General features: G+C 34.2%; 1 protein-coding gene across 2 annotated transcripts in view; it reads left to right on the forward strand.

Annotated features, from left to right (window-relative positions):
* Positions 1–19,323, forward strand: part of LOC117919797 (protein NRT1/ PTR FAMILY 5.7-like) — a 36,059-nt gene extending 16,736 nt beyond the window's left edge. The window contains exons 6-7 of one of the 2 annotated variants that reach the window (XM_034837054.1): positions 197–347; positions 18,900–19,323. In XM_034837054.1, coding sequence (XP_034692945.1) covers positions 197–347; positions 18,900–19,144 — 396 coding nt within the window. In that variant the 3' untranslated portion in view covers positions 19,145–19,323. Of the gene's footprint in view, positions 1–196; positions 717–18,899 lie in introns of those variants that run through there. The other variant, XM_034837053.1, reaches the window with a different exon arrangement.
* The last annotated feature ends 6,984 nt before the right edge of the window (positions 19,324–26,307 follow it).

A 26,307-nucleotide genomic window follows, 5' to 3' on the forward strand; every position in this document is an offset into this window, starting at 1 on the left:
ATTGGTGTTGGAATGGTTTCGTCCATCATATGTTGTTGTGCTGCTTGCAGGTTGAGGTGCGCAGATTGAATATGGTTGAGAGTGAGGGAGTTAAAGACTACCCAGATGAGAAATCCACATGAGTATCTTGTGGTTAGTTCCACAATTCTGCCTGTTGGGATTCATGGAAGGACTCGCGGATTTCTTCTGTGATCTGGTAGCTGACTCGATGAAGAGTTATGCGAGACCTTTCACTAATTGCATACTGAGTATTGGAAAATTGGTCAACATTGCCTGTGTTTTTGTTTTCCGCGACTGGTTCAGAGACAACGTAAACGATAGTCATCTAGATAGGTATTACCTTATGCTAACAATACTAAGCTTCGCGAATCTGTGCTTGTACTGCTTCGTCTCCCACGAGTACATGGGGGGTGAGGAAGATGCAACAGCTAACAACAAACCACATGCAATTTTGGAAGATGGAGATCAAGTGTTCGGGACCGTATCTGACCCTAGTATTGGTTCTCTCTCCACCACTCATTCTTCGGTCCGTCAAACCATCAGGTGTCACTCCGTCCCTCAATCTTCAGTCCAAACCACCTGGAATCGCCCTCTTAGAAGCTCCAAATGGTGACGTTTGAAGTTTGAACATCATTGTTACTATCATTTTCCTTGTATTACTTCATGTAGCAGTTTTAGCAACTTCTTTTATGAAGTTTCTCATTAATAAAATTTGTCTGGCTTATTCATATTGTATTATTATTTATTAGAGCAAATAATATATTAATATATAATAGTTTTAATCCTTAATTCTAATAAAAGTATAATTTAAATATCTCTTCACATTAATTTGAAAATTGAAAATTAAAAAAAAAATAGTGCTACTTTTTATCCCATTCATTTACCACATTTGTATCATTTAATTAAATGAAATGTTAAAAAAATATATATATATATTTTTCACACTTTATATATATATATATATATATATTATTTTTTTCACACTTTTTTTTTATATAAAAAAATCACCACTCGCTTTGATAAAAATATGATAAGGATAATGTCATAATTGAAATAAATTAAATATTAATAATTGTTTGCGTTATTCTGTTATAAAAATTTAGAGGCATCATCTTTAATAATGCTAATTAAGCCTAAATTTAATTAATATGAACTCAAGATAATAATTTGTAATTATGAAAAGGGAGAAAAATGAAGATGAGGGAAGAGAGTTTGGTGGCGCTTTTCCTGGTCTCTTGACCACCTTCATTACAGTCTCGGACTGATCCGCACGGAAACGCTTTTTTGATTGATCAAATTAATCACATACCTAAACCTTACGTTTCTCTCTTTGGATCAGGTCTTTCTCCACTTTCTTCATCACATACTTGGACGATTGCTTAATTATCCACCAAGGTGGGCAGGATCAGCCCAAACAATATAAGTATGTTTGATTCTTAAAAAGTTTCATAAAAAGAAATAGTTTGGAACAATATAAGGAAAAAAAAAAAGAAAAAAACACCTTTCTTAAACTTTCTTTATCTTTAAGTAAAGAAAATGGAAACAAAAATATAACTTACTAAAACTTGCACTAATGTCCATTAGTTGATCAATTCAAGGAGGGAGCAATCTTTTGGAAAATCCTTCTCAAATCAATAGTCTACATGAACTCGTAATTTGTCGGTTTTCTTTGGTTCTACAACTGTGTTAGCTAATCAAGTTGGCTACTATACTTCTATAATAAATCTTGTCTCTAAGAAGAAGAAGACGACTTTTGTGAGCTAAGAATAGTCTATGAAATTTAATCAAATCTATGTAGTCTACATATGAACTCATCACTAGTCGATTTTCTTTGGTTCCATAACCTTGTTTGCTGCTGAACAGTTGGCTACTATGCTTCTCTAATAAATTCTCTCTAAGAAGAAGAAGAAGAAGAAAAGAAGAAGACTTTAGTGACCTAAGAATAGTCCATGAAATTTAATCAAATCTATGTAGTCTACATATGAACTCGTCACTTGTCAATTTTCTTTGGTTCCATAACCGTGTTTGCTGTTAAACAAGTTGGCTACTATACTTCTCTAAGAAAAAGAAGACTTCTGAGTTAAAGATAATTCAATCACACCAAAATAAATATAAGGTGATTACATGTAAGGAAGGCTCGTGCTTGGAGACCAAGTTGACTCGCACCAAGTTTAGGTATGATAGAATAATAATAATACGCTGAGCAATCCCCATGTTGTCGAATCTGATAGAGCCAGAAATGGTCATCAATGGCAGGCAGGAAAAGTTAGTAAGGGTAAAATAAGAAAGTTATTAAACAATTTTATATGGTAAATATAATTTATAGTTTTAAATTCATCATTATTTAATCAAACAACAAAGAAAAACATCTCCAAAGTGCCGAAGTTGACCATTATTTATAGATGGAATTTAATTTGTCTAAATATGATTAGATTCACATAAAAGCTGAAATTTTTGTGCTTATTATTATTATTATTATTATTTTCTTGAGCTAATAATAGTCTTTTAAAAAAAATTAAAAATTAAAAGCCAAACATGATTGATATAACCCCGATACTCTTAATAATTTGTGAAGGATATGGTAGAACCTAGGTCTTTCAGGCATGTGGAGACAATGGGCCTAGCCTCATCTAATTTGAGGGAAAGCTTTCTTATGTAGTGCAACAACTTTTAAAGATGCCCTCCATTTTGTAGTCCAAAGGCCAAAGTGGGCCTTTTAAATGTACAGCTGATTTCCAGCTGGAACTCGAAAGTAGTTACATTAAACTTAATATGTAATAATAATTTTAAATAGTTGATGATTAGCATGGAAAAGGAGGATAAAAGAATAGTACATAAAATTTTAAAGATACTGAATTCAGAGGGTGATTAAATTATATTTGTTTAATTTAAGACAAAATATTAGAGATATATTATCATAATTATAAACTATTAAAACTTCAAGTCTGCGTTGTGGAAATAAAATTGTCGATGCTTTTGATGGAATGAAATTCAATGACATTAAAAATCATTCAATGGTGCCAACCGGAAAGAATAATTCAGGGCATTATTCTTTATAATTATTTAATAAAATATATATTGTTTTATTTAATAAAATATAAAACGATTTTTAAAAACTGTTTTTAAAATTATTTTTTATAATTATTTTTAAAAATAATTACCAAATTGGGCTTAAGTTATTTTTTCTCGGACAATGAACCCACTTTGAGGGCATTTTCTATGACTAGTTGTCCCACTCCCTTAGGTTGGACCTATGAGGACAAGGTCGCCCCCATTTAAATTACCGGTGATCTACCAAGTCAAAGTTTAGGTAAGCACCGACAACTTCAATTGCTTCAATGCTACTCAATATTACAATCTAACTTTGAAAAGGGTACTGATATTTCTCAGAAGTTTTGCCACTGACTGGCTGCGTTTTAGCTTTGTCTAGAGGCTTGATTAGTCCTAATCACGTTGATATGTATCCAATCTAGACGTTATGCATTTGATTTAAACTGAATCTCCATTTGGTTTTTAGCTGTTATTTTTCTATTTTTCGTTCAATATGATCCTAATATTTGCAACTAAACTTAGGATCCATTGATTTAGATTTAGTCCATGGCAGAACTCGAGGAAAAAAATAATTACCCTCACGGATCATTAAGTAATGTTTAAACATTTGGAGTACTTAATTGATTAATAAGGACAAGATTAGAAGGTAGGTTCTTTGCATGCTGTAGGCATTTGTAGTACTAAAAACTCTTTTTAATAACTATTTTTGAAAATAATTTTTTGTTATAGATATAAAAAAAAAAAATTGATAACTAGGAATAGAAATCAATGTGTTTTTAAAGAGATCTTTTAGGACCTATTTAGTATTTTTTTTAAATAATAATTTTCTATTATCTAAAATAAAAAAATAGAAAAATGTGTTTGACAACAAAAAAATATAAATAATTTTTATTTTTCAAAACAAAAAAAAATGATGTTTTTAGAGGTATCTTTTAGTTATTTTAGTTGTTTTACTTGTTTTATTAGAGTTATTTTAAAAATACATATATAAAAATGGAAAATGATTAAAAATAAAACAATATATATAAAAGTTATTTTTAAAACATATTTTAAAATATTAAAAATAAGTTACAAACATTTTAGATTCCCAAACAAATATTTTCCTACAAAATTTTATAAAATATCAAATAACAATTGTCAAAAACTGTTTATAAAAACTATTTTAAAAAATAATTACCAAACATGGTGTTAATTATTTTCACCTATTTTTTAAAATTTGTTTTACAAAATAATTATACAAATATAAAAAATGAATAAAAATAAGATATTATATATTAAAGTTGTTTTTAAGACATATAAAAACAAATAAAACAAGTTAAAAATATTTTAGTTTTCAAACATGCTTTTATTCAATAAAACGTTATAAAATAGTTTTCAAAAACTAATTTTAAAAATTATTTTTTAGAATTGTTTTAAAAAACACTTATCACATAAGGCCTAATTGATTGGCAAGTCCACGAAATTAGATGGCTTGCTCCATTGGGTTGCATTTCGCAGCATTAACTTCACATCCCCTTCACTCCATTTCTTTGTTCGAGTTTCTGTCTTGCCCTGGGCTTCACAAAAAAAGTTGGATAGCTTTCTTTTGGAATGCATGGTAGTGCTAATGGAGAAATTGAAAGTTTACTAGCTGCTACAAGAGAGAGTTAGCAACCCCAAAAAACTCAAGCGAGATGTTGCAGCTATTAATTTAATTTTATATAAGATCTTGTCTAAAAACGTTGCTGTCTACAAATTAACAATTGGGTGCTTGGAGAGTCACCTAGTAATTAATATCGTATTATAAAAACCAAATAGAAATAAATTAAACATAGATTGAACATGATAACATCATACAATGCCGGAAAACAGGAAGGTTGAAGGAGGGCGATGGCCGTGTAATGCATAATAGAGAAGCCCTGTGTATTGTTAATATCCTGTACTGGCTAGAAAAAGAAGGATTCCACGAATCATGATTAAGTATCAAGGTTTTGCCCCACTATCAAGGGAACAGTGACCACTCGAATATCAGAAAGGAAGTGAGGGTGCGATGTGGTCGAGGCTTTGTGGTCAACTTTTATTCTACTTGTTGGAAGGTTTGCCCGGTGAAACCTTAATAAAAGTTGATTAGGAAGGTTGGATTGTTCACATTTCAGATGCCTACACAGGTCATTTTAAAATGGCTTGCTTCTCTTCTGCCGCCTATATCAGTGCAAGTATTTTGGTCTTTTTTTCCTTGGTCAAGCTATCTTTTTAATTTTTTTGTGGGTGGTGTAGTTTTGCTAGCTGTTGAGGTTTGCCAAGGTTTCTTGTCTAACGGTATTACACAATTTAATTGTATGCTTGGAACGTTTTTGCATCCTCATAGAATACAATGATCCAGTGATTAATCAAGGCATGGCAGAGTTTTTGATGTTTGGACTAGTTGGCAAGAGTTAGTGCACTAACTAGGTTGTTTTTTCTCCCCTAATGGCTCAAACTTATTCAAATGTTCCTGCTATTCTATATTTCCTTGAAAAAGGAGCTCAACCTACAGGAACTGTTCATGATATTTCAAAGAAAGCGGAGGTTTTTACGGAACTTCGTCTTAATCAAACGAAATTCAAATTCAATCAATGAAATACAAAAAACGAGGGGGGGATGACTCGTATATAGCTTTGTATAACTTTCTCTACTACTGCCCCTTAATCTCTCTTGTTCTATTCATACCTATTTATTATTGCTCCTGCAGAATCCCATGTTCTATAACGCGTAGATCAGGCTGATCTTTGATCAGAAGTGGTCGTAGATCAGGCCTTTCCGAGCGAGCCTCTGGGATCTCCTGTAAACCCCCATCCATCCCTTAGCCTAGTCTATTCACAGCTGATGCAACTCCGTACCGACACCTCACTATTACTTAATTAATTAATTAATTAACGGCTAAGTTCTTTCATAACCTGAGCTTTCCTTAACCAGCTGACCTTGCATAACCATTGGTAGAATTTGGGAGCTGATGCAGCAACGACCAGATCAGTCATATACAATGATATGGTGGAGCCAACCACAGTGGCTTGGCACTGGCTTTCAACAAGGGAGGTGCACCGGAGGAAAACAAAGGTAGCTGATGCATGTTTATATCAGGATATTCATTCATTTATTCATCATATATTCAAACGTTGAATAATAATAATAATAATAATAATAATAATTTACATTCTCAATATAGATTAATTAGCAACACTTAAAAATGTGTATCAAATGTCATCAATCAAACTCAAAATTAATGTAAATTAAGAAGAGGTTATTTCAAGTGTTTGATTAAATCAATTTATCAAGATTAGATTTCCTCCTATATAAACTCCCAAAATATGCAAATATAGACAAATCAATGTGCATTAATAACACTGCCTACTACTCAACTGTTAATTAAATTACCAAACTAAAAAATACAGATTAATCAAACCATATTTTCAAATGAAATCAAATTATTATAAAATTGTTGGAAAATGAAGAATGATTACAAATTGGCATTTAAAAAGATAATTAAAACTCATTTAAAATCACATATAATACATAAAGTTACTAATTACACAATATTCTGGTGCAAATAATATTAAATAGAGAGTTGAAGAACATAACAGTTAAGGGATTTTAGAAAATTCATTTGAGACATGATGATTTAATGGAGATTATAAAAAAGGACATAGAAAGAAGATTTCAGAATGATTTATTTCTTTTTAATCCAAATGTTTTGAATCAATATGAAAATTTCAGTTGAGTCATTAATCAAATACATATGAAAATCAAAGTAACCTCACATAAAATAAGGATTAATATCAATTAAGCTTGTTTGAATTTATAGAATTAAATTTTTTTATATGTTGAATTAAATCAGAGTCATAAAAATTCCAAATGAATCACCAATTAAATACATAAGGTGATGAAAACTAATATTAAGATTAGAGTCCTTAAATGAAAAACATTAATACCTAAAATGATCTCTCACCTTGTGATTATATATTCAGAATTTATTAAACAATGATCTACAGTTAGCAAAACTAATCCAAAGAAAACAGAGGAAAGGCCTAGATCTAAAGTTTCAAAAGCAATCATTTCAATTTTTTATAATCACACCTAAAGTAATGAGTCCCTAATCACGTAACAACTTATTTAGAATTTATTAAACAAAAATTTTCATGATTAAAATCAAAACATATTAAACATCTACAGAAGCAAACAGAGAAAAAGTCTTGGATCTAAAATTTTTAAAGCTATTATAAACAAACTGTAACAAAAATGATAGAGACACTGTATAAGATGCAGAGGCCACAAAAAAATCTATTCAAAAAAAATTCTGAGATAATCAAACTCAAATCAACAACAAGAAAACGAGATGTACTCACCAATCATAAAATACTTTGATCCAAACCAAATAAAACACAAAAATGGAGGATCGTGTTATTTTTATTTAATTTTTTCATGTACTATATTACTTAATGAATAATTGTGCGTTATTCCATTTAATAGGTGTGTGTTAGTCAATTGAATATTTATATATTATTAATTGATGAGTGGTTGTAAAAAATAATTATTCATTATATTATAATAATAAAGTTTTTAATTGTATGTTTTATATATAAAATGATATAATAACTTCATGATATAGTTTTTATTTATGAGATATTAAAAATTATTTTTTTTACAAGATTCTTTAAAAAATCTCAATTTTTTTATAAAAAAAATAACAAATTTTTAAACAGTCAATTGTTCAAAAGTGATAATAATTTTTTTAAGTTGAAAAATATATCATTGATTGCCTATCAAGCTATACTTATCATCATGTATGGGTCCCACATCATTGACAATCCCAATTTATTTATAAATAATATAGAAAACATATTTAATGGTAAAATTGTTCTCTTTTAGAGTTAGTCTTTATAGTCATTATTTTTTCCAACCCACTTTTGGGTAATTCTCCCTAAAAAAATATGGGCTGTGGTAGAGAAGGACAAGTGATGAGTGAAGGGATATGTGCCGAGAGTGGAACAACTAATTCCAGCTGAGTTCATTGGGCTATGATGGGTGAGGAGATTACAACTACTGAGGTTAATGTGTTAAATTGCAAAGAGACAAAATGAGCTGTTACGAGGAGTGTTTGGTATATTTTAAATGTAATAAACTTTAATTTTAATTTTATTTTTAGTTCATATATTAAAAAGATAATTGTTTTGATATATTAAAATTTCAAATTTTTATTTTGATTTATGGTTCATGAAATATTAAAAAGAAAATTTATTTGGGCATAAAAGAAATCTTAAACTATATATTTAGTAATCCTAACATATTATTTTTCAATTTATTCGTTTAACAATCTTGATTAATACCTCAATATTCATAATTTATAAAATAATGTTGATCAAAATATTTGAATTACATTAAAAAAAATCTTCTCCATAAATAACTTGATCTCCAAACTCAATTTTTTATAAACATTTATTTTCTAAAAATTACAATTTGAATTTATCTTTCATCACTTTATTATCTTAATTTTTATGAGATCGTGATAATGGGTTTTATGGATGGCTTGAGTTAAAGAATTAAATCGCCATCATAAAAATTAAAAATAAATGTTGTATTAATAAAGTGATGGAATTTGAACGAAAATTGATATTTTATTATATTTTGTGTGTGAGAAATTAATATTTTTGTATCTTATTATTTTAAATTTATTGTTTTAATAATAATGTAATTAATTTTTATTTTGTATTTAATCATTACAATAATTGAGTTTTTATTCTATTTAATAAAAAAAAAAATAAGAATACGACATGTTTAAGTAATCGAGGTGGAGAGTCTTGAGACTGATTTTTCTTTTGGGTACAACCGTACGATAAAATGATGAAGGCAAGGGTTAGGGAAAAGGGTTATGGGTGTTACAGGAAATGGTGTATAGAGAGTCGTATTCATGGTGTAGGTGAGAATAAGAATGATGTGTTAAATGAAGAGAAAGTAAATCATCTTTGAAAAAAATCGGTTTCTTGATTTTTGTTAAGAGTAAAGTTGTATACTTTTCACTTAATAGTGGAATTGTGTTTTGTGGTTCAGATTCCATGGTAAGGTTATACCTTTATTTTGAGTCATCTATCCATATAACCATAGGGAAAAATAGGTGGGTCGAGTAGAAGGCGTCTGGGGAGAAGAGAGGAGTGAGGAGGTTTTTAGAAATTTTTGGTGGTGGGCTTTAGTGGGGAATTTCTTGATTCGTTCTGAAATGTTTTTCAAACCTGCATACTCTTGTTGAACTAAAAATTTCTCCAGGTTTCCCGCATTTGAAGCCACTTCAAACCTGTTTAGATTTTCGCCCTGATCCACCACCGGAGTTTGCTACCTCAACACCAGATCCATTTATCCACCGGCCCTCATCGAAGTCACTCACCAGGGAGGTCCATTTCTGCCAACAAATCCGTATCCCTTCCTGTCTCTCTTTAATTTATTTATTTATTTAATTTTTCTATTGTTATTTGCTAGCATATGCATTTCTTTAAGGTTATATGTTTGGTTTCCGTTTATATACAGGAAAATGATTTTTTTTTTTTTTTTATCTTAACTTATAAATATATTTAAAAAATAATGAAATGATGAAAAAAATGGTAAAAGACGTATCAAAATAAAAATATTTGACAAAACATAAATAACTTTTTAATTTTTGAATACAAAAAGATAGAAATATATTTTATTTAAAAGATTTGTTTTTAAAAATTACATTTGTCATATTTTATTAAATAATAAAAAACTTTTTATTTTATAAATCTAAAATTATAACTCTTGTGTGCCATTATATTAATAAAATATTTTCATCTTAATTTTTAGTATCAATTTTACTTTTGTAAAAATTCTTATGTTTTTGCTTGATATTTTACATAAAAAATCACCTTTAATATATATATATATATATATATATATATATATATATATATATATATATATATATATATATATATATATATATATTATTGAAAATTTAGTGATCTCAATTATGGTGAATAAGCGTCTACTTTAAATTAATATATATATATATATATTATTGAAAATTTAGTGATCTCAATTATGGTGAATAAGCGTCTACTTTAAATTAAAATTAATTTATTTTAATTTCCGTTTTTAATATTAAAAAGTGAAAAGAAGAAATCATCACACCAAGAGCATCAGCATGGAAACTACCCACATAATCTCCCCCAAAAACTAAGGCTATGTTTGGTTTTCAGAAAATTTGAGGGAAAATGTAAGGGAAAGAAAATACAAAGGAAAAATAGAAGGAAAGAAAAAGTGAAGGAAAATAAAAAATTGATTAAAAGTTGATACGTTATTTTTATTTTTTACTTCAAACTCATTTTATTTATTTTAACTCATTAATATAAAGATTAAATAATTTTAAAATATATAAGTTTTTAATTAGTTTTAATTATATTTGATTTTCTTTTATATTTTTCATAGGATAACCAAACATGAAAAAATCATTTTCCTTTACATTTTTTTTTCTTTCCTTAGTATTTTCTGGAACCAAACATAACCTAAAGGTAAAAATCATGGAATCTGAACCACAAAACACAATTCCACTATTAAGTGAAAAGTATACAATTTTACTCTTAACAAATAATGAAAGATTTCATTTTTAAAAGGAACTTTTTTCTTTGTTTGATTTCTAAAGATAGTAACCATAGGACAGGTCGTTTATTGAAGATCTAATGCTATGTGGTTTTATAACTCAAATCTAACAGGATAAAATAATAATAATAAAATTGACTTAGATGGTTTCAATATTACTTCGTCTGGTGCAGGTTATACACAGTGAAACCAATTTGACTGATACGACTGAAAATGAAATACTCCAAGATCCAAAGCAAATTGACTAGATGGTTTCAATATTACTTCGTCTTTTCCAAGGCTGTCCTGTTAATATCCGGTAATCTTGCTTTCTTTCGTTACTTTTGAGTTTTAACTTGAAGAAATAAAATAATTTCGCTTCTAAGGATTTAGAGCCCTAGAATTGTTCTCATTTTCGTGTTTTTTTTTTTCCCTTTCAGCTCTGGTGTTCGGCCACAGCCTAGTAGAACATGCAGTGGTGGACGTGTTGATGTCATACATCAGAGATACGTGGGAGGACGTACATCTGCACGTTGCAGCAGCAGCTGTGAGTACGTACGAAGTGACATCTACAATAGTAGTGGTTCTTCTCGCTCACGCGTCAGATGCCTACTTTGGTCATTTCAAAATGATCCTAATCACCACTAAAACCTACATTATTGTAAGTGTAACGCTAGGTTGTTTCTTCTTCCAATTATTTATTTATTCTCCTTCACAGTTCACATCATGGATAAGATAAGTTAAGTGAGATTTTAATTTAACCCTTAAACATGCTATTTTGATACCTTGTATAAGTCATTTTTAAAAACACTTTTCAAAAATTTAAAAATGAAAAATGATTTTCACTAATAATTCTTTATTTTGATTTTATAAAGTATAAATTGTAAATTCAATTTATATCATATAAATAAATTTAATTTAAGTCTTATTAAAAAATATAAATATTTTTTTTATAATAAAATATGAATAGTAGAATTATAATAAAATCATAAATAACATTCTCTCTTATAAATATCTTAATATCTTATTAAAACATAATTGGTTTATTTTTTAAAAAATAAAAAATAATAATTACTAATGCTATTTTTAAAAATTGTGAAATTTATTACTTTGTTTTTTAAAATTGTTTCTTAACAACAATCAAACAATAGTAATACAAAAAAACTCTTAAAGATGTTTTTTTTTTAATGAAAATAAAATATATTTTAAAATGCATAAAGTGTAAAAGATTTTTTTAAAAATGAAAATAAAGTATTATTTTAAATTTTATATATGGATCATTTTATTTCATTTTTTCATAGTAACATTGAATTGAAAATAAATAATCATTTTAATTTTACATTCGTGTAAATGAATCCGAAAATCATTAAATTCATTTCCATACAAACATAAATGTCAACAAAAACAAAATATTCAATCCATTTTTTATTAGCATGTACCAAACCTGGCGTTAGTACTGCTCCTAGGGGCTTCCTCTCTACTCGGATGTCTTGGTACTCTTATTAATTCACTAGATTCGATAATTCGTGGATTCATGTTTAGTGTCAATTCTTGTTGTTGCAGGGGTTGGTACTATTATGCATTACAGGTACTAAGATTTGGCTGCTCGTTGTGGCTTTGGTGCTAATCTCGGTGGGCACAGCAGGGAAAGAACCACCGTTGAAAGAATTCCTGGTTGATCAGTTAAGGCGCCATGAACAGAGCCTGGATGGCAATAATGAAATTCGGGTGCAGGCACGTACGGAGGTTTGGTGGCTCTATTGGTGGTGCTTGGGATCCATCACAGCAACCTTCGCCTTCCCAGATGTTGACTGGCCAAACACCTTCAAAATCGTGATAGTGGTGATGTTCGTTGCTTATTGGCTGTTTCGTTTTGGCGAAAGCCTTCCCTATTGCCAAAGCCCAACCAGCGAAGAAAACCAAACCGGGAAACAAGAAGCAAGCGCCAGCCCGCTTTCCCTTGCATATCGCGTTCTTAAGGCTGCAATAATGAAGCGACATCTCCACTACCCTGATGCAAGCAAGTTCTTCAAAAACGACAGTGGTGAACTAATTTTGTTGCCCAATATTCCATTCTTCAGGTACAGAGTTGCAACTCTCTCTCTCTCTCTCTCTCTCTTTCTTTCTAATACACAAGTGAAAAACACTCCTCCCTCTCATTTGTGACATTTAAACCTTGTCGGTGGAACATAGATGGTTAGAAAAGCGGCTATTGTGGACCCATTCTCCGTCAGTCCAGAAGAACAAGAAAAACAGGGAAAGCTTTGCTCTGTTGCACAGGTGAAGGAAATAAAGTATCTCCTAAAAATGGTTCCTATGTGGGCGACCTTCCTGGTGTATGGTCTGGTTCAAGCAACGGGGAGCACTTTCTTTGTTGAACAGACCTCCAACCTGAGGTCACCTATTACCAACAGCTTTGTCAATATCGTGATTGCTTTCAATGCCGTGAAATCCTTAACAAGCTTCATAGTTCCATATTTGTACGAGTTACTAATCCAACGGAGGTGGAGTGATGGAAGACAAAAACAAGGTGGTCTGCTAGTGAGAATTGGTGTTGGAATGGTTTCGTCCATCATATGTTGTTGTGCTGCTTGGCAGGTTGAGGTGCGCAGATTGAATATGGTTGAGAGTGAGGGAGTTAAAGACTACCCAGATGAGAAAATCCACATGAGTATCTTGTGGTTAGTTCCACAATTCTGCCTGTTGGGATTCATGGAAGGACTCGCGGATTTCTTCTGTGATCTGGTAGCTGACTCGATGAAGAGTTATGCGAGACCTTTCACTAATTGCATACTGAGTATTGGAAAATTGGTCAACATTGCCTGTGTTTTTGTTTTCCGCGACTGGTTCAGAGACAACGTAAACGATAGTCATCTAGATAGGTATTACCTTATGCTAACAATACTAAGCTTCGCGAATCTGTGCTTGTACTGCTTCGTCTCCCACGAGTACATGGGGGGTGAGGAAGATGCAACAGCTAACAACAAACCACATGCAATTTTGGAAGATGGAGATCAAGTGTTCGGGACCGTATCTGACCCTAGTATTGGTTCTCTCTCCACCACTCATTCTTCGGTCCGTCAAACCATCAGGTGTCACTCCGTCCCTCAATCTTCAGTCCAAACCACCTGGAATCGCCCTCTTAGAAGCTCCAAATGGTGACGTTTGAAGTTTGAACATCATTGTTACTATCATTTTCCTTGTATTACTTCATGTAGCAGTTTTAGCAACTTCTTTTATGAAGTTTCTCATTAATAAAATTTGTCTGGCTTATTCATATTGTATTATTATTTATTAGAGCAAAATAATATATTAATATATAATAGTTTTAATCCTTAATTCTAATAAAAGTATAATTTAAATATCTCTTCACATTAATTTGAAAATTGAAAAATTAAAAAAAAAAATAGTGCTACTTTTTATCCCATTCATTTACCACATTTGTATCATTTAATTAAATGAAATGTTAAAAAAATATATATATATATTTTTCACACTTTCTTTTTTTTTTTTTATAAAAAAATCACCACTGGCTTTGATAAAAATATGATAAGGATAATGTCATAATTGAAATAAATTAAATATTAATAATTGTTGCGTTATTCTGTTATAAAAATTTAGAGGCATCATCTTTACTATTGCTAATTAAGCCTAAATTTAATTAATATGAACTCAAGATAATAATTTGTAATTATGAAAAGGGAGAAAAATGAAGATGAGGGGAAGAGAGTTTGGTGGCGCTTTTCCTGGTCTCTTGACCACCTTCATTACAGTCTCGGCCTGATCCCCACGGAAACGCTTTTTTGATTGATCGATCAAATTAATCACATACCTAAACCTTACGTTTCTCTCTTTGGATCAGGTCCTTCTCCACTTTCTTCATCACATACTTGGACGATTGCTTAATTATCCCACCAAGGTGGGCAGGATCAGCCCAAACAATATAAGCATGTTTGATTCTCAAAAAGTTTCATAAAAAGAAATAGTTTGGAACAATATAAGGAAAAAAAAAAAGAAAAAAACACCTTTCTTAAACTTTCTTTATCTTTGACTAAAGAAAATGGAAACAAAAATATAACTTACTAAAACTTGCACTAATGTCCATTAGTTGATCAATTCAAGAAGGAGGGAGCAATCTTTTGGAAAATCTTTCTCAAATCAATAGTCTACATGAACTCGTAATTTGTCGGTTTTCTTTGGTTCTACAACTGTGTTAGCTAATCAAGTTGGCTACTATACTTCTATAATAAATCTTGTCTCTAGGAAGAAGAAGAAGACTTTTGTGAGCTAAGAATAGTCTATGAAATTTAATCAAATCTATGTAGTCTACGTATGAACTCATCACTTGTCAATTTTCTTTGGTTCCATAACCTTGTTTGCTGCTAAACACATTGCCTACTATGCTTCTCTAATAAATTCTCTCTAAGAAGAAGAAGAAGAAGAAGAAGACTTTAGTGAGCTAAGAATAGTCCATGAAATTTAATCAAATCTATGTAGTCTACATATGAACTCGTCACTTGTCTGTTTTCTTTGGTTCCATAATCGTGTTTGCTGCTAAACAAGTTGGCTACTATACATCTCTAAGAAAAAGAAGAGTTCCGAGTTAAAGATAATTCAATCACACCAAAATAAATATAAGGTGATTACATGTAAGGAAGGCTCGTGCTTGGAGACTAAGTTGACTCGCACCAAGTCTAGGTATGATAGAATAATAATAATATGATCAGCAATCCCCATGTTGTCGAATCTGATAGAGCAAGAAATGGTCATCAATGGGCAGGCAGGAAAAGTTAGCAAGGGTAAAATAAGAAAGTTATTAAATAATTTTATATCGTAAATATAATTTATAATTTTAAATTCATCATTATTTAATTAAACAACAAAGAAAAACATCTCCAAAAGTGCGGAAGTTGACCATTAGTTATAGTTGGAATTTAATTTGTCTAAATATGATTAGATTCACATAAAAGCTGAAATTTTTGTGCTTATTATTATTATTATTATTATTATTATTTTCTTGAGCTAATAATAGCCTTTTTTTAAAAAATTGAAAAACTAAAGCCAAACATGATTGATGTAACCACCAATACTCTTAATAATTTGTGAAGGATATGGTAGAACCTAGGTCTTTCAGGCATGTGGAGACAATGGGCCTAGCCTCATCTAATTTGAGGGAAAGCTTTCTTATGTAGTGCAACAACTTTTTAAAGATGCCCTCCATTTTGTAGTCCAAAGGCCAAAGTGGGCCTTTTAAATGTACAGCTGATTTCCAGCTGGAACTCGAAAGTAGTTACATTAATCTTAATATGTAATAATAATTTTTAAATAGTTGATGATTAGCATGGAAAAGGAGGATAAAAGAATAGTCCATAAAATTTTAAAGATACTGAATTCAGAGGGTGATTAAATTATATTTGTTTAATTTAAGACAAAATATTGGAGATATATTATCAATAATTATAAACTATTAAAACTTCAAGTCTGCGTTGTGGAAATAAAATTGTCGATGCTTTTGATGGAATGAAATTCTATGACATTAAAAATCATTCAATGGTGCCAACCGAAAAGAATAATTCAGGGCATTATCTGTTCCTAGTTATTTGTATTATTGTATTCCCGTGAACCATATGAGGTCAAGGAAGACTCACAAATTCACTAGTGCTGATGGTGCCATGTTTTTGGAAGCAGGAATGGACAAGAGTGGTGGGCCTTAAAAATGATGTGGAGGAAGAAAGATTTTCTTATTGATTGTTTATGTTGCATCGTCTAAGACCCTGAACCATCCGCCAATGATTTCGAATCTTTTTGGGGTCTTCAATACCAAAGAAAAATTATGAAGGAGGTGGGTTGAAGAAAAGGATATAATAAAGAACGACCCAGTTGACTGACGGCGGCTCTCACTGCTACGTGTTCCTATGCCATATTACTTCATCTCTCGTATAATATTAATTGCAATCAAGCGATATTATTTCCAGCATAAGAGAGTGGATATCCTAAGCTGTTTTCACTACGTACTCTGTAAGCTTGCCATATATGTTATATGATATATCCTAGCCTTGTGCTGGTCGTCCACGTCGAATATAATTTGACGGATAAGACTGAGAATGAAGTACTGGAAGGTCTGGATAAGCAGATTGATTGAATGGTTTCGATATTACTTCTTTTCCAAGGCTGTTCTGTTAATCTCAGGTAATCTTGCTTACTTGCTTTACTCTTTTTGAGTCTTAACTCGGAGAAACAAAATAATTAAAATGGTGTGTACAAATATATATATACTCTTTTCAGGCCTGGTGTTCAGCCACAGCTTAGTAGAACATGCAGTGGTGGATGTATTGATGTCATACATCACAGATGTGGAGGAGGAGGTAAATCTCCCCATTGCTGCAGCAGTTGTGAATATGCAACAAGTGACAACTGCCATAGCAACAATTCTTATCGCTTTCATTACTAATGCCTACTTTGGTCATTTCAAAATGATCCTCTTCACCACTGCTACCTACGTTGTAGCAAGTATTTCAGTCTCTCTTCTTTCAATTATTATTATTATTATTATTATCTTCCTACGTAGTCCTGTTCCAGTGGGCTTTCCCTTCTTCTGGCCAATGGTTTTGTACCCTGTTCTTTTATTAGAATATCATCTCTGGATATCCGGATCCTTATTGTTGCAGGGGTTGACACTCTTATGGATTGCAGATGCTCGGACTTGGCTATTCGTAATAGCCCTGTTGCTAATGTCAGTGGGTCAAGCGGGGAAAGAACCACCGTTAAAAGAATTCCTCGCTTATCAGTTGTGGGACAAGAAGCAGAGCCGGAATGATCAGAATGAAAATAAGGTGGAGGGACAAGAACCGCCATTAAAGAAATTTCCCGCTGAGGATCAGGTAAGGGAGCAGGAGAAGGGCCTGAATGACAAGCTTGAAAATCATGTGGAGGGGCAAGAACCGCCATTAATGAAAAATCAGGATGATCGGTCAAGGGGCCATGACGAGAGCCTGGATGACAAGCATGAAATCCAGACGCCTGCAGATACGTTAAAGGGCCAGGAGCAAAACTAGCTGGATGGCAAGAACGATAATAAGGTTGAGACTCGTACCGAAATTTGGTGGCGCTTTTGGTGGTGTTTGGGTTCCATCACGGCATCATTTGCCTTCCCAGATGACTGGGTAACCTCCTTCAAAATTACAGCAGTGGTGATGCTTGCTGCTTATTGGTTGTTTTGTTCTGGCGAATCCCTTTACTATAGCCAAAGACCACCCGGCAAAGAAAAACAAACCAGGCGACAAAAAGCAACAGGCAGCCCCCTTTCCCTTGCATATCGCGTTCTTAAGGCTGCAATAATGAAACGACGTCTCCCCTACCCTGTGCGGCTAGCCTGTTGTTCAAAAACGACGGTGATGAAGTAATTTTGTTACCCAATATTCCATTCTTCAGGTACAGAGCTGTTCTCTATCTATCTATCTTTATTTACATAAGTAGAAAAACAGTGCCTCTCATTTGTGACATTTAAGCCTTGACGGTGGAAGACAGATGGTTAGATAAAGCGGCCATTGTAGACCCATCCTTCCTCAGTCCAGAAGAACATGAAATGCAGGGGAAGCTCTGCTCCGTTGCACAAGTGAAGGAAACAAAGTCTCTCTTAAAAATGGTTCCTATGTGGGCGACCTTCCTGGTGTATGGCGTGGTTGAATCAACGGGGAGCACTTTTTTTATTTTACAGACCTCCATCCTGAGTTCACCTATTACCAACAGCTTTGTCGATATCGTGATTGCTTTCAATGTGATGAAATCCTTCACAAGCTTCTCATTCTTTCATATTTGTACGAGTTACTACTTCAACGGAGGTGGAGTGATGGAAGACAAAAACAAGGTGGTCTGCTAGTGAGAATTGGTGTTGGAATGGTTTCATCCGTCCTATGCTGTTGTGCTGCTTGGCTGGTTGAGGTGCGCAGATTGAGTATGGTTGAGATAGAAGGAGTGGACTCAGACGTGGAAATCCGAATGAGCATCTTGTGGTTGGTTCCACAATTCTTGCTGTCATGACTCATGGAAGAACTGGCGGAAGATGGACTCGAAGATTTCTTCTGTGTTGAGGTAGCTGATTAGTCGATGGAGAGTTATGGGGAGCCCTTCACAAAGGGCATATTGAGTATTGGAAAATTCGTCAACACACTTTGTATTTTTATTTTTCAAAGACTGGTTCGGTGAGAACGCCAACACGAGTCATCTATATAAGTATTACCTTATGTTGACATTACTAAGCTCCGGGAATCTATGCTTCTACTGCTACGTCTCCTACTGGTACATGCATGGGGAGGGTGAAGCAGTTCGCGTCCACCCATCCACAACTTCCGATGATGGACATCAGGATTCAGTTACCGCATCTCACCCCAGTAATGGTTCCCAATCCACCACTCAGTCTTCACTCCATCAAGCGACTACGAGTCTCTCTCGTAGACGCTCCAAAACTTTTGAAATTTATGGTGGCATTTGAAGTTTGAACATCAATGTTACTGTGATTTTCTTTCTATTACTTGATGTAGCAGTTTTAGCAACTTCGTTGTTAAGTTTCTTGTTGATAAATTTATCTGGCAAGATCATTCAAATTATTTTATTAGATCAAGCAAACCATACTAACTTTAATCCTCAATTCTAATAAAATTATTTGAAATGGAGACTTGCGTTCGAAATCTGAGCGCTGGTGATGGGGTTGCCTTGCTGTTTGTTTTCCTGCGGGATTCCCTTTTACCAATGCCAAAAGCCAACAGGCGGAAGCACCATTACATCTAAACGACATCTGCCCTTTCCTCTAATTACTGCTAACCAATTCTATAACAACCCTAGTGATCAACTAATTTTGCTGCCTCACGTATTCCACTCATCAGGCACACCTCTTTCTTTCTCTCTGTCCCTCTCTGCTTCTTGAGTAATATTCCAGCAGTAACATGTAGTGGAAAACAGATGGTTAGAAAAAGCTGCCATTGTAGAACCTTCCTTCCTCACTCCACTCCAGAAGAACAAGAAATGAAAGCAAGGAAATAAAGGTCCTTCTCACAATGGACCATCTTCATTATGTACGGTCTAGTCCTCTTCACGGTAAACACTTTCTTTATTGAGCAAATTAACAACACGACAACCAATCACTTACCTAAGCCCATGTCTCTCTCTTTGCCATCAAGTCCTTCTCGACCGTCTTCATCAATCACATTGGGCAGGATGGACCCGAAAACAAGCCGTCCTACTGGGAATTGGTGTTGGAATAGCTTTATCAATCCTATGCTGCAGTTCTGCTTGGCGGGTTGGGGCCCACGGATTGAACTTAATTGATAACATTCCAAGAGATGCAGAAAATATTCCCATAACTGTCCTCTCAATCATTGGCGGACTCCTGGAAGGACTGGCTGAAGATGGACTCAATCATTATATTTTATTTTTTATGTCATCATTCGGCCAAGTCCATGAAGAGCTATGGACCTGGTTAACGTAACCACGTACCCTGGTGCTGGGCTTTTTATGGCTGGGTTGACTCTAACAATTGTTTGTGTTTTCATGGGCCAATATGGTAATAATATTGTTTTTGGAACCCAGGTTTGTGAAATGGGAAAAACATCTGTTAATGTGGAAACTTATATCAGTTTCATGCACTCTGAGCTGGCTGTGTTTTTTCTACCGAGCTTGCCCCTCCAGGTATCCACGTCAGCAGCCCATCTCAGCACGGGCTGAAACTGAACCAGTTTTCTTTTGCAAAATCAAACACAAAAAACACCCTAGGCGACTGACCGTTGTTTCTCCCTCTGTCTCATTTGGTACCCATTCCTCTCATCTTTCTACACTCTGTCACGGAGGCGAAGCAGAGGTTCCCACAAGAAAACCCTAGCGTTCAGCCGTTCTTTCTTCCTTCTCTCTCATTTTTGCAGTCATTCCTCTCATTTGTCTTCACTCCGTCACCGAGGCGAAGCAGAGAATCTTGTATATTTTTCAACAATTTCTCTCATTTAATTTCTGAAGCCTTTAATCCCAAACTCCAATCTAGTTTTCTATCTTTAGCCCCTTCTCCTCTCAAAGTCCTAACCATTTTCAGCCCCTTCTCCTCTCAAAGTCCTAACCATTTGAACCCGATCATCCCAATTTCGTCACCCCTTCGGATCGAAGAGGGTGTGAAAATTTGCAAAATTTCACACATTTGAAAGTATAAACCTTTACTTGAAAACCTGAATCGAAATTTTTGTTGCTTGTGGTAATTGTGAAGAACCAAATGGAGCACTTCATTGAAACAAGGTCGAGTTAAGAAGACGGCTTGAGGAGGGTACGTGTTGACTGAAAATCTGGTTTAGGAAAGCGAACCAGAATGGAAGCGACAACTCTGATATATTGGGTTCATGAAGAAGAATCTTGTGTTCTTCTCATTGGATCACATTTTTCTGTAACCTTCACATCAAATGTGAAGGTAATTAATTTGTATTTAGGGTTGTTTTTTTAATATTTTTTTTGTTTAAACTGGAGCATAAGAGTGATTTTCGAGTGGTTGTTGTATTTGCAATTTTTCCTCCTTTGGTGAGGGCATAGGTTGAGGCGAATGTCGATTTTGGATCGTATGAGCGGCTGTTCGATCTCAATATTTTTGTGTATTGGAGACTCATGAAATGGAAAAATGTTGTGGACATATTTAGAAATTGGGTGGAAAACTTGTGTATTTATTCAGATTTTTAGACTGATGGTAATAATTGATGAATATAATTAGGCAATATCATATATTGGCGATTAAAATGCATAAATTATGTGTTGGTTAGTAGAAATTGTTGGTAGTGTTTGTGAATTTGTAATGTTTGTTGGAATTTGTAGTGTACATCTTTTGTCAACGAAGACAGAATTGTTTCATCGCATCAGGTACTACCTTAATGCAAAACATGTACTACCTTAATGAGCTTGAGGTACTACATTAATGTACATCAGGTACTATCTTAGTGCATATTTGAGAAATGTTGTTGTTGTGTGACTTAAGACACAATTAGTTCATTTCATTACACATTGCAGCATGACATTGTCATGTTCTCATAGGTTACTCCATCGGTGGCGTATGTAATCATAACAAATTTCATGTACTACCTTAATGCACATAAGGTACTACCTTAATGGTCTTCAGGTACTACCTTAATGTACCTCAGGTACTACCTTAACGCACCTGCGAGAAATGTAGCCATTTTGTGGCTTCAGATTTTTATTAGTTAATTTCATTACCTATTGCAGCATGACATTGTTATGTTCTCATAGGTTACTCCAACGGTACCTTATGTAATTATAAGAAATTTCAGGTACTACCTTAATGCACATAAGGTACTACCTTAACGCACCTCAAGTACTACCTTCACGTGCTGAGATGGGCTGCTGACCTGGATACCTGGAGGGGCAATTTCGATAGAAAAAAAACAACCGGCTCAGAGTGCATAAAACTGATATAAGTTTTCACATTAACAAATGTTTTTCCCATTTCACAAACCTGGGTTCCAAAAACAATATTATTACCATATTGGCCCATGAAAACACAACTTTCCCTTTCAATAATGTCAGCCTCTCAGGGCATTAGGGACGGGCAAAAGCTAAAAATGATGTATTCCATTCAATGTTTGTGATTGAAAAACAAAATATCAATACAGCCCAGCCCAGGCCCAATTTCAAGGTTAGTTCACTATTGGGCTCCACCTTGTCTTTCTATATGGACCAGGTGTACTAGGTTGGGCTGGCGCATTTTAGGTTTGCTTTGGCTCAATGGGACTTTTAAGTCTCTAATTAAGCAAGCCATGGCCAAGTATTCAACAATAAGTACAACCCTAAAACACCCTGAAAATAGAACCCTAAAAATTGCACCAATAAGGAAAATAAAAATATGTTACACTATGTGTGATTCTCATAAACTTTGATAGAAAGAAATGGTGTGGATATGTTACATTGTTGTTTGCCACCACCACGATTGGATTTTGATAAAAAAAAATATATATATATATATATATTTTTAAAATACAGTAATTTAAAAAATATTTCCAAATCTATGGCAAGTGAAAAAAATGAAATCAGAATATGTCTATTTAAACTGAAGTTGTCTCCTTAAAATGCAATTTTCTATTGATGCCTAAAATATATTGTAGATTTGAAAATAGTTTGTGAACTGCCGTATTTTAAAAATCCCCACAGCAGCCCCCTTCCTCCCTTCTATTAATTTCATTGTGGTAACTTTCTTAGGATTGTCAATTAATTTGAGCTGGGCAGGTATCCAGTCGCTTCAAGCTAATCTGAAATTTGATTTGGGCTGAGCAAGGTGTCGGAGGAAATAGAATGTTGGCTAACGTGGGCTGCAGTCGGCCCATTTCCAAGCCCGCTGTCCTGAAGTGGGCTGAAATGTCACTGGGTTTCAAATGGGTTTTAAACTCGTTGGTGCTTACATGATGAAGTCTGTCTCGAGTCTTGACTACGGCAAAAGCAAGAAAATAAAACTTGACATTTACGAAACCTTGAGCTTTGGAGCATGATCTCTCTTCCAATCGTAATACTAGAGGAAACAAATGCCTCCTTGAAGATTTCATGCGTGATTCAAACTTATGAAAGATGTGCACTTGTAGTGGGAGAATCCACTCATCAAAATTTGCTGTTGACTTTGAGAGGAATCTCCTTTTTATTCCCAAATTTTCAATGCAGTTTCGTATGAATTTATTAATGTCTGCCACAATCTTTCAAATCCATTCGTGCCATGAAAAAAGTGGGCAAATGAAAGTGAAAAGACAGACGAGAGAGAAATCTAGTTGCAAGAAATACTTTGATACTTTTAAGCCTGTAATTTTTATTTCATTCCTCAAAATACAAAATCATAATACTCCAAAGCAGACAATGACTTTTCTCATGGACTATCCTTTATCAGATTGCATTCCGAGTGTGCAGAGACAGAGAGATGGGAAACTGACTGCTTCACGTGCACTTGAGCCACTTAAAATTCAGGAAATGGAGGTAGGCCATACTCCACCATTTGTTGCTACAAGGTGGTAAAAGGTATTGCCCATCTCCATTCCCTCATTAGGGAGCCCCTCTGGAGACAAACACGTTCCATTAATGGGATCCGAGGCTGCTCCATATGCATCCACATTTGTGTAATCCAGCTTCCCACTCTTGAGAATGTGTCAGCCAAAAATTACTGCAACATTTGATCTATTCTAAGGTTGATTTAAATAAATGAAAGAAGTGTGTTTTCTGATGCCTTGAAGAGGGGTTCATTAATAGATTTGGCAAGCATAGTTAAGAGAATTTCATTGAGATCCGGCTGGTGTATGAATTTGGAGTGAGTGGATAAAGCCCAAGTCGCATAGTACAAAACAAACAGAAGTCTGAAATGAACTGAAAGCCAGGTGAAAAGAAAAAGAGTGGGAAAAAGAGAGGATTACATACATGTGTAAAGGGGAAAGAAAAAAGCGTTTGTCTTTGCTTTTACATTTGTTTGTTCTTTTTTCTCCTTTTGTAATCAGATGTTTCAACTTTCAATCCTGCTACATGGAAGCTCCATGCCAATAAAGTTCTGATTCTTAATTTTTATCGGGAAACATAGAAAGGGTAAGTTAAAAGAGAAGGCCAGCTAAAGCTTTCCCCCCAGTATTTCTATCTGTGGATATGAGAATATGCCTGCATGCCCCAGTCGTCCAGAAACCCACATGTGAAACACTCTCCAAGTATCTCCTTTTATTGGATCTTGTTTCTCACATTCCCTTGGAGCGTGAAACCCTGTGAAGATGTGTTTCAATATCCAATAAAGGCTCTCCTCCTCCTCCTCTCTCTCTGCGTGATAGATCCACCCATTGTAGAGGGTATCTCAAAGCTAAAAGATGCCCCAACTTCAGCGGCTCCAATTATCTGATGGGACCAAAATTTTCAATCATCAATGTTTGGAATCCTACTGATTAATGGTCTATGAATTTCTCTAAAACCCTAACAAACAGTGGCCTTATTTGAAAAGAGAAAAAAAGATGCTTCCTAGTGTCTCCCCAAATATGAGTTCAATTACCAAACATCGGAGTACAAAGAAATAGACACGCTACAAATTTGAAACAAAAAACATATAAACATATGTGTAGGTTATTAGGAGATGATTTACGGCAAATTGTGAAAAAGAAATGTAAGAGCGAAGTTGGTGCAAAGGGAGGGGTGGTGGGGGGTTAGTTTTCAAGTGAATACAATGTCACGTGGGGGTGGGGATGAAACTGAGTGAAACGTGGCAGCGGATGAGAGGATGGGAGGAAGAAGAAGAGGAGGAATGGTTGGGCAGCTGTCGTTGGTCTTAGGAAAGGGAGCACGTGACGAGCACGAGGGGCCCCCCTCGAATGTCTGTCTTCGATGCCTCCAAATTAAAAACCCCTCCCACCTCCCTTACCTCATATTGATCATCAATGTTTGACAAGCTGTGAGACTAAACCCCTCTTACCAAATGCCCCTCTACCTCACATTTATCTACATAGAGGAAAGCAACAAAATGGTATCAACCATCAAGCCCCCCAGCGTCTATTCCCTTTGATAAATGAGAATGTCAAAGTTGTAATACTCTGCTACTCACGGGTCCAGATTGGGAAAGGGACCCTGAAAGGGTAAAGGTGGGGTAGCAGTCCACAGCTAAGCAAAAGACCAAACGTTAGGCTGTGAGGGTGAGGAGGAGTGGGTATGCATTAACTCCAAAATGGCCCTTATCCTCCATATCTAAATGGGCCCCAGTATATGTATCATGTATCCTCAGTTAGTGGGGCCGCCCCATTTTTCTACCATCCACCAACGGCCATGCCTTGACAAGGGACCCCCCTCCTTTGACCATAAAAAACTGAGGGTTCCCTCCTAGAATAATTATGACACTAACTGAGAGGGAGGGAGAGAGGGGGTTGATGGGGCTGATGGCCCCTTGACAAGCTGAACACCAACTTCCCCCAAGTTGAGAAGAGGAAAAAATACAAATGAAAGGGCCTGTAGTTGTGGCCACATGAATCCAAAAAATTCAAAGTGTCCTCATAAACCACCATGACCATGATGAAGAAGAAGATGGAGAAACATTGAAAAGATTGATGGGAACTGAAATCCGGGTATTTTTCCCATTAAGCCCGGAGAATCATGGCTTCTCACCACCACTGGTTGTTCCATTCATGGACAGCGATGTGCAATGAATTCTCCTCTCAGCAGACAGTTGAGAGACACACCCTGTTGCTATTGCAATTTGCATTGAGAGAAAGTGGGATGGGGTATGCATTACTGTTTGAAAGCAGCAGGTTTTTAATTCACATTTTCTTGTAGGGACGCCCTGTTTTCTCTCTCTCTCCCACCATTTCTAACACTTATCATCACATCTACTGAACTTAAGAGACATTCCGATTGAATTTCATTCCATTCTATATTTCGCCTTCAATTTGTTCAATCCCAACATTATACTTGTCCAGCAAGCAATTGGTATTTTCCTCTTAAATTTAATGCACATAATTCCTGTTTTGTGTCTCTAACTGTTTGCTCCCATCTCCCCCTTTCTTAATAATTTGGACTGTCAAAATCAAATCAGCCTGTACCTTCATCAATTCAAACAAATTTTCATTTGGAACAAACATTTCATCCCAGGATACAGAATTTCCACACTATACATTTCCTAAT

The sequence above is a fragment of the Vitis riparia genome, chromosome 8, assembly GCF_004353265.1.
Source record: "Vitis riparia cultivar Riparia Gloire de Montpellier isolate 1030 chromosome 8, EGFV_Vit.rip_1.0, whole genome shotgun sequence".
In the NCBI taxonomy this organism is placed as follows: domain Eukaryota; kingdom Viridiplantae; phylum Streptophyta; class Magnoliopsida; order Vitales; family Vitaceae; genus Vitis; species Vitis riparia.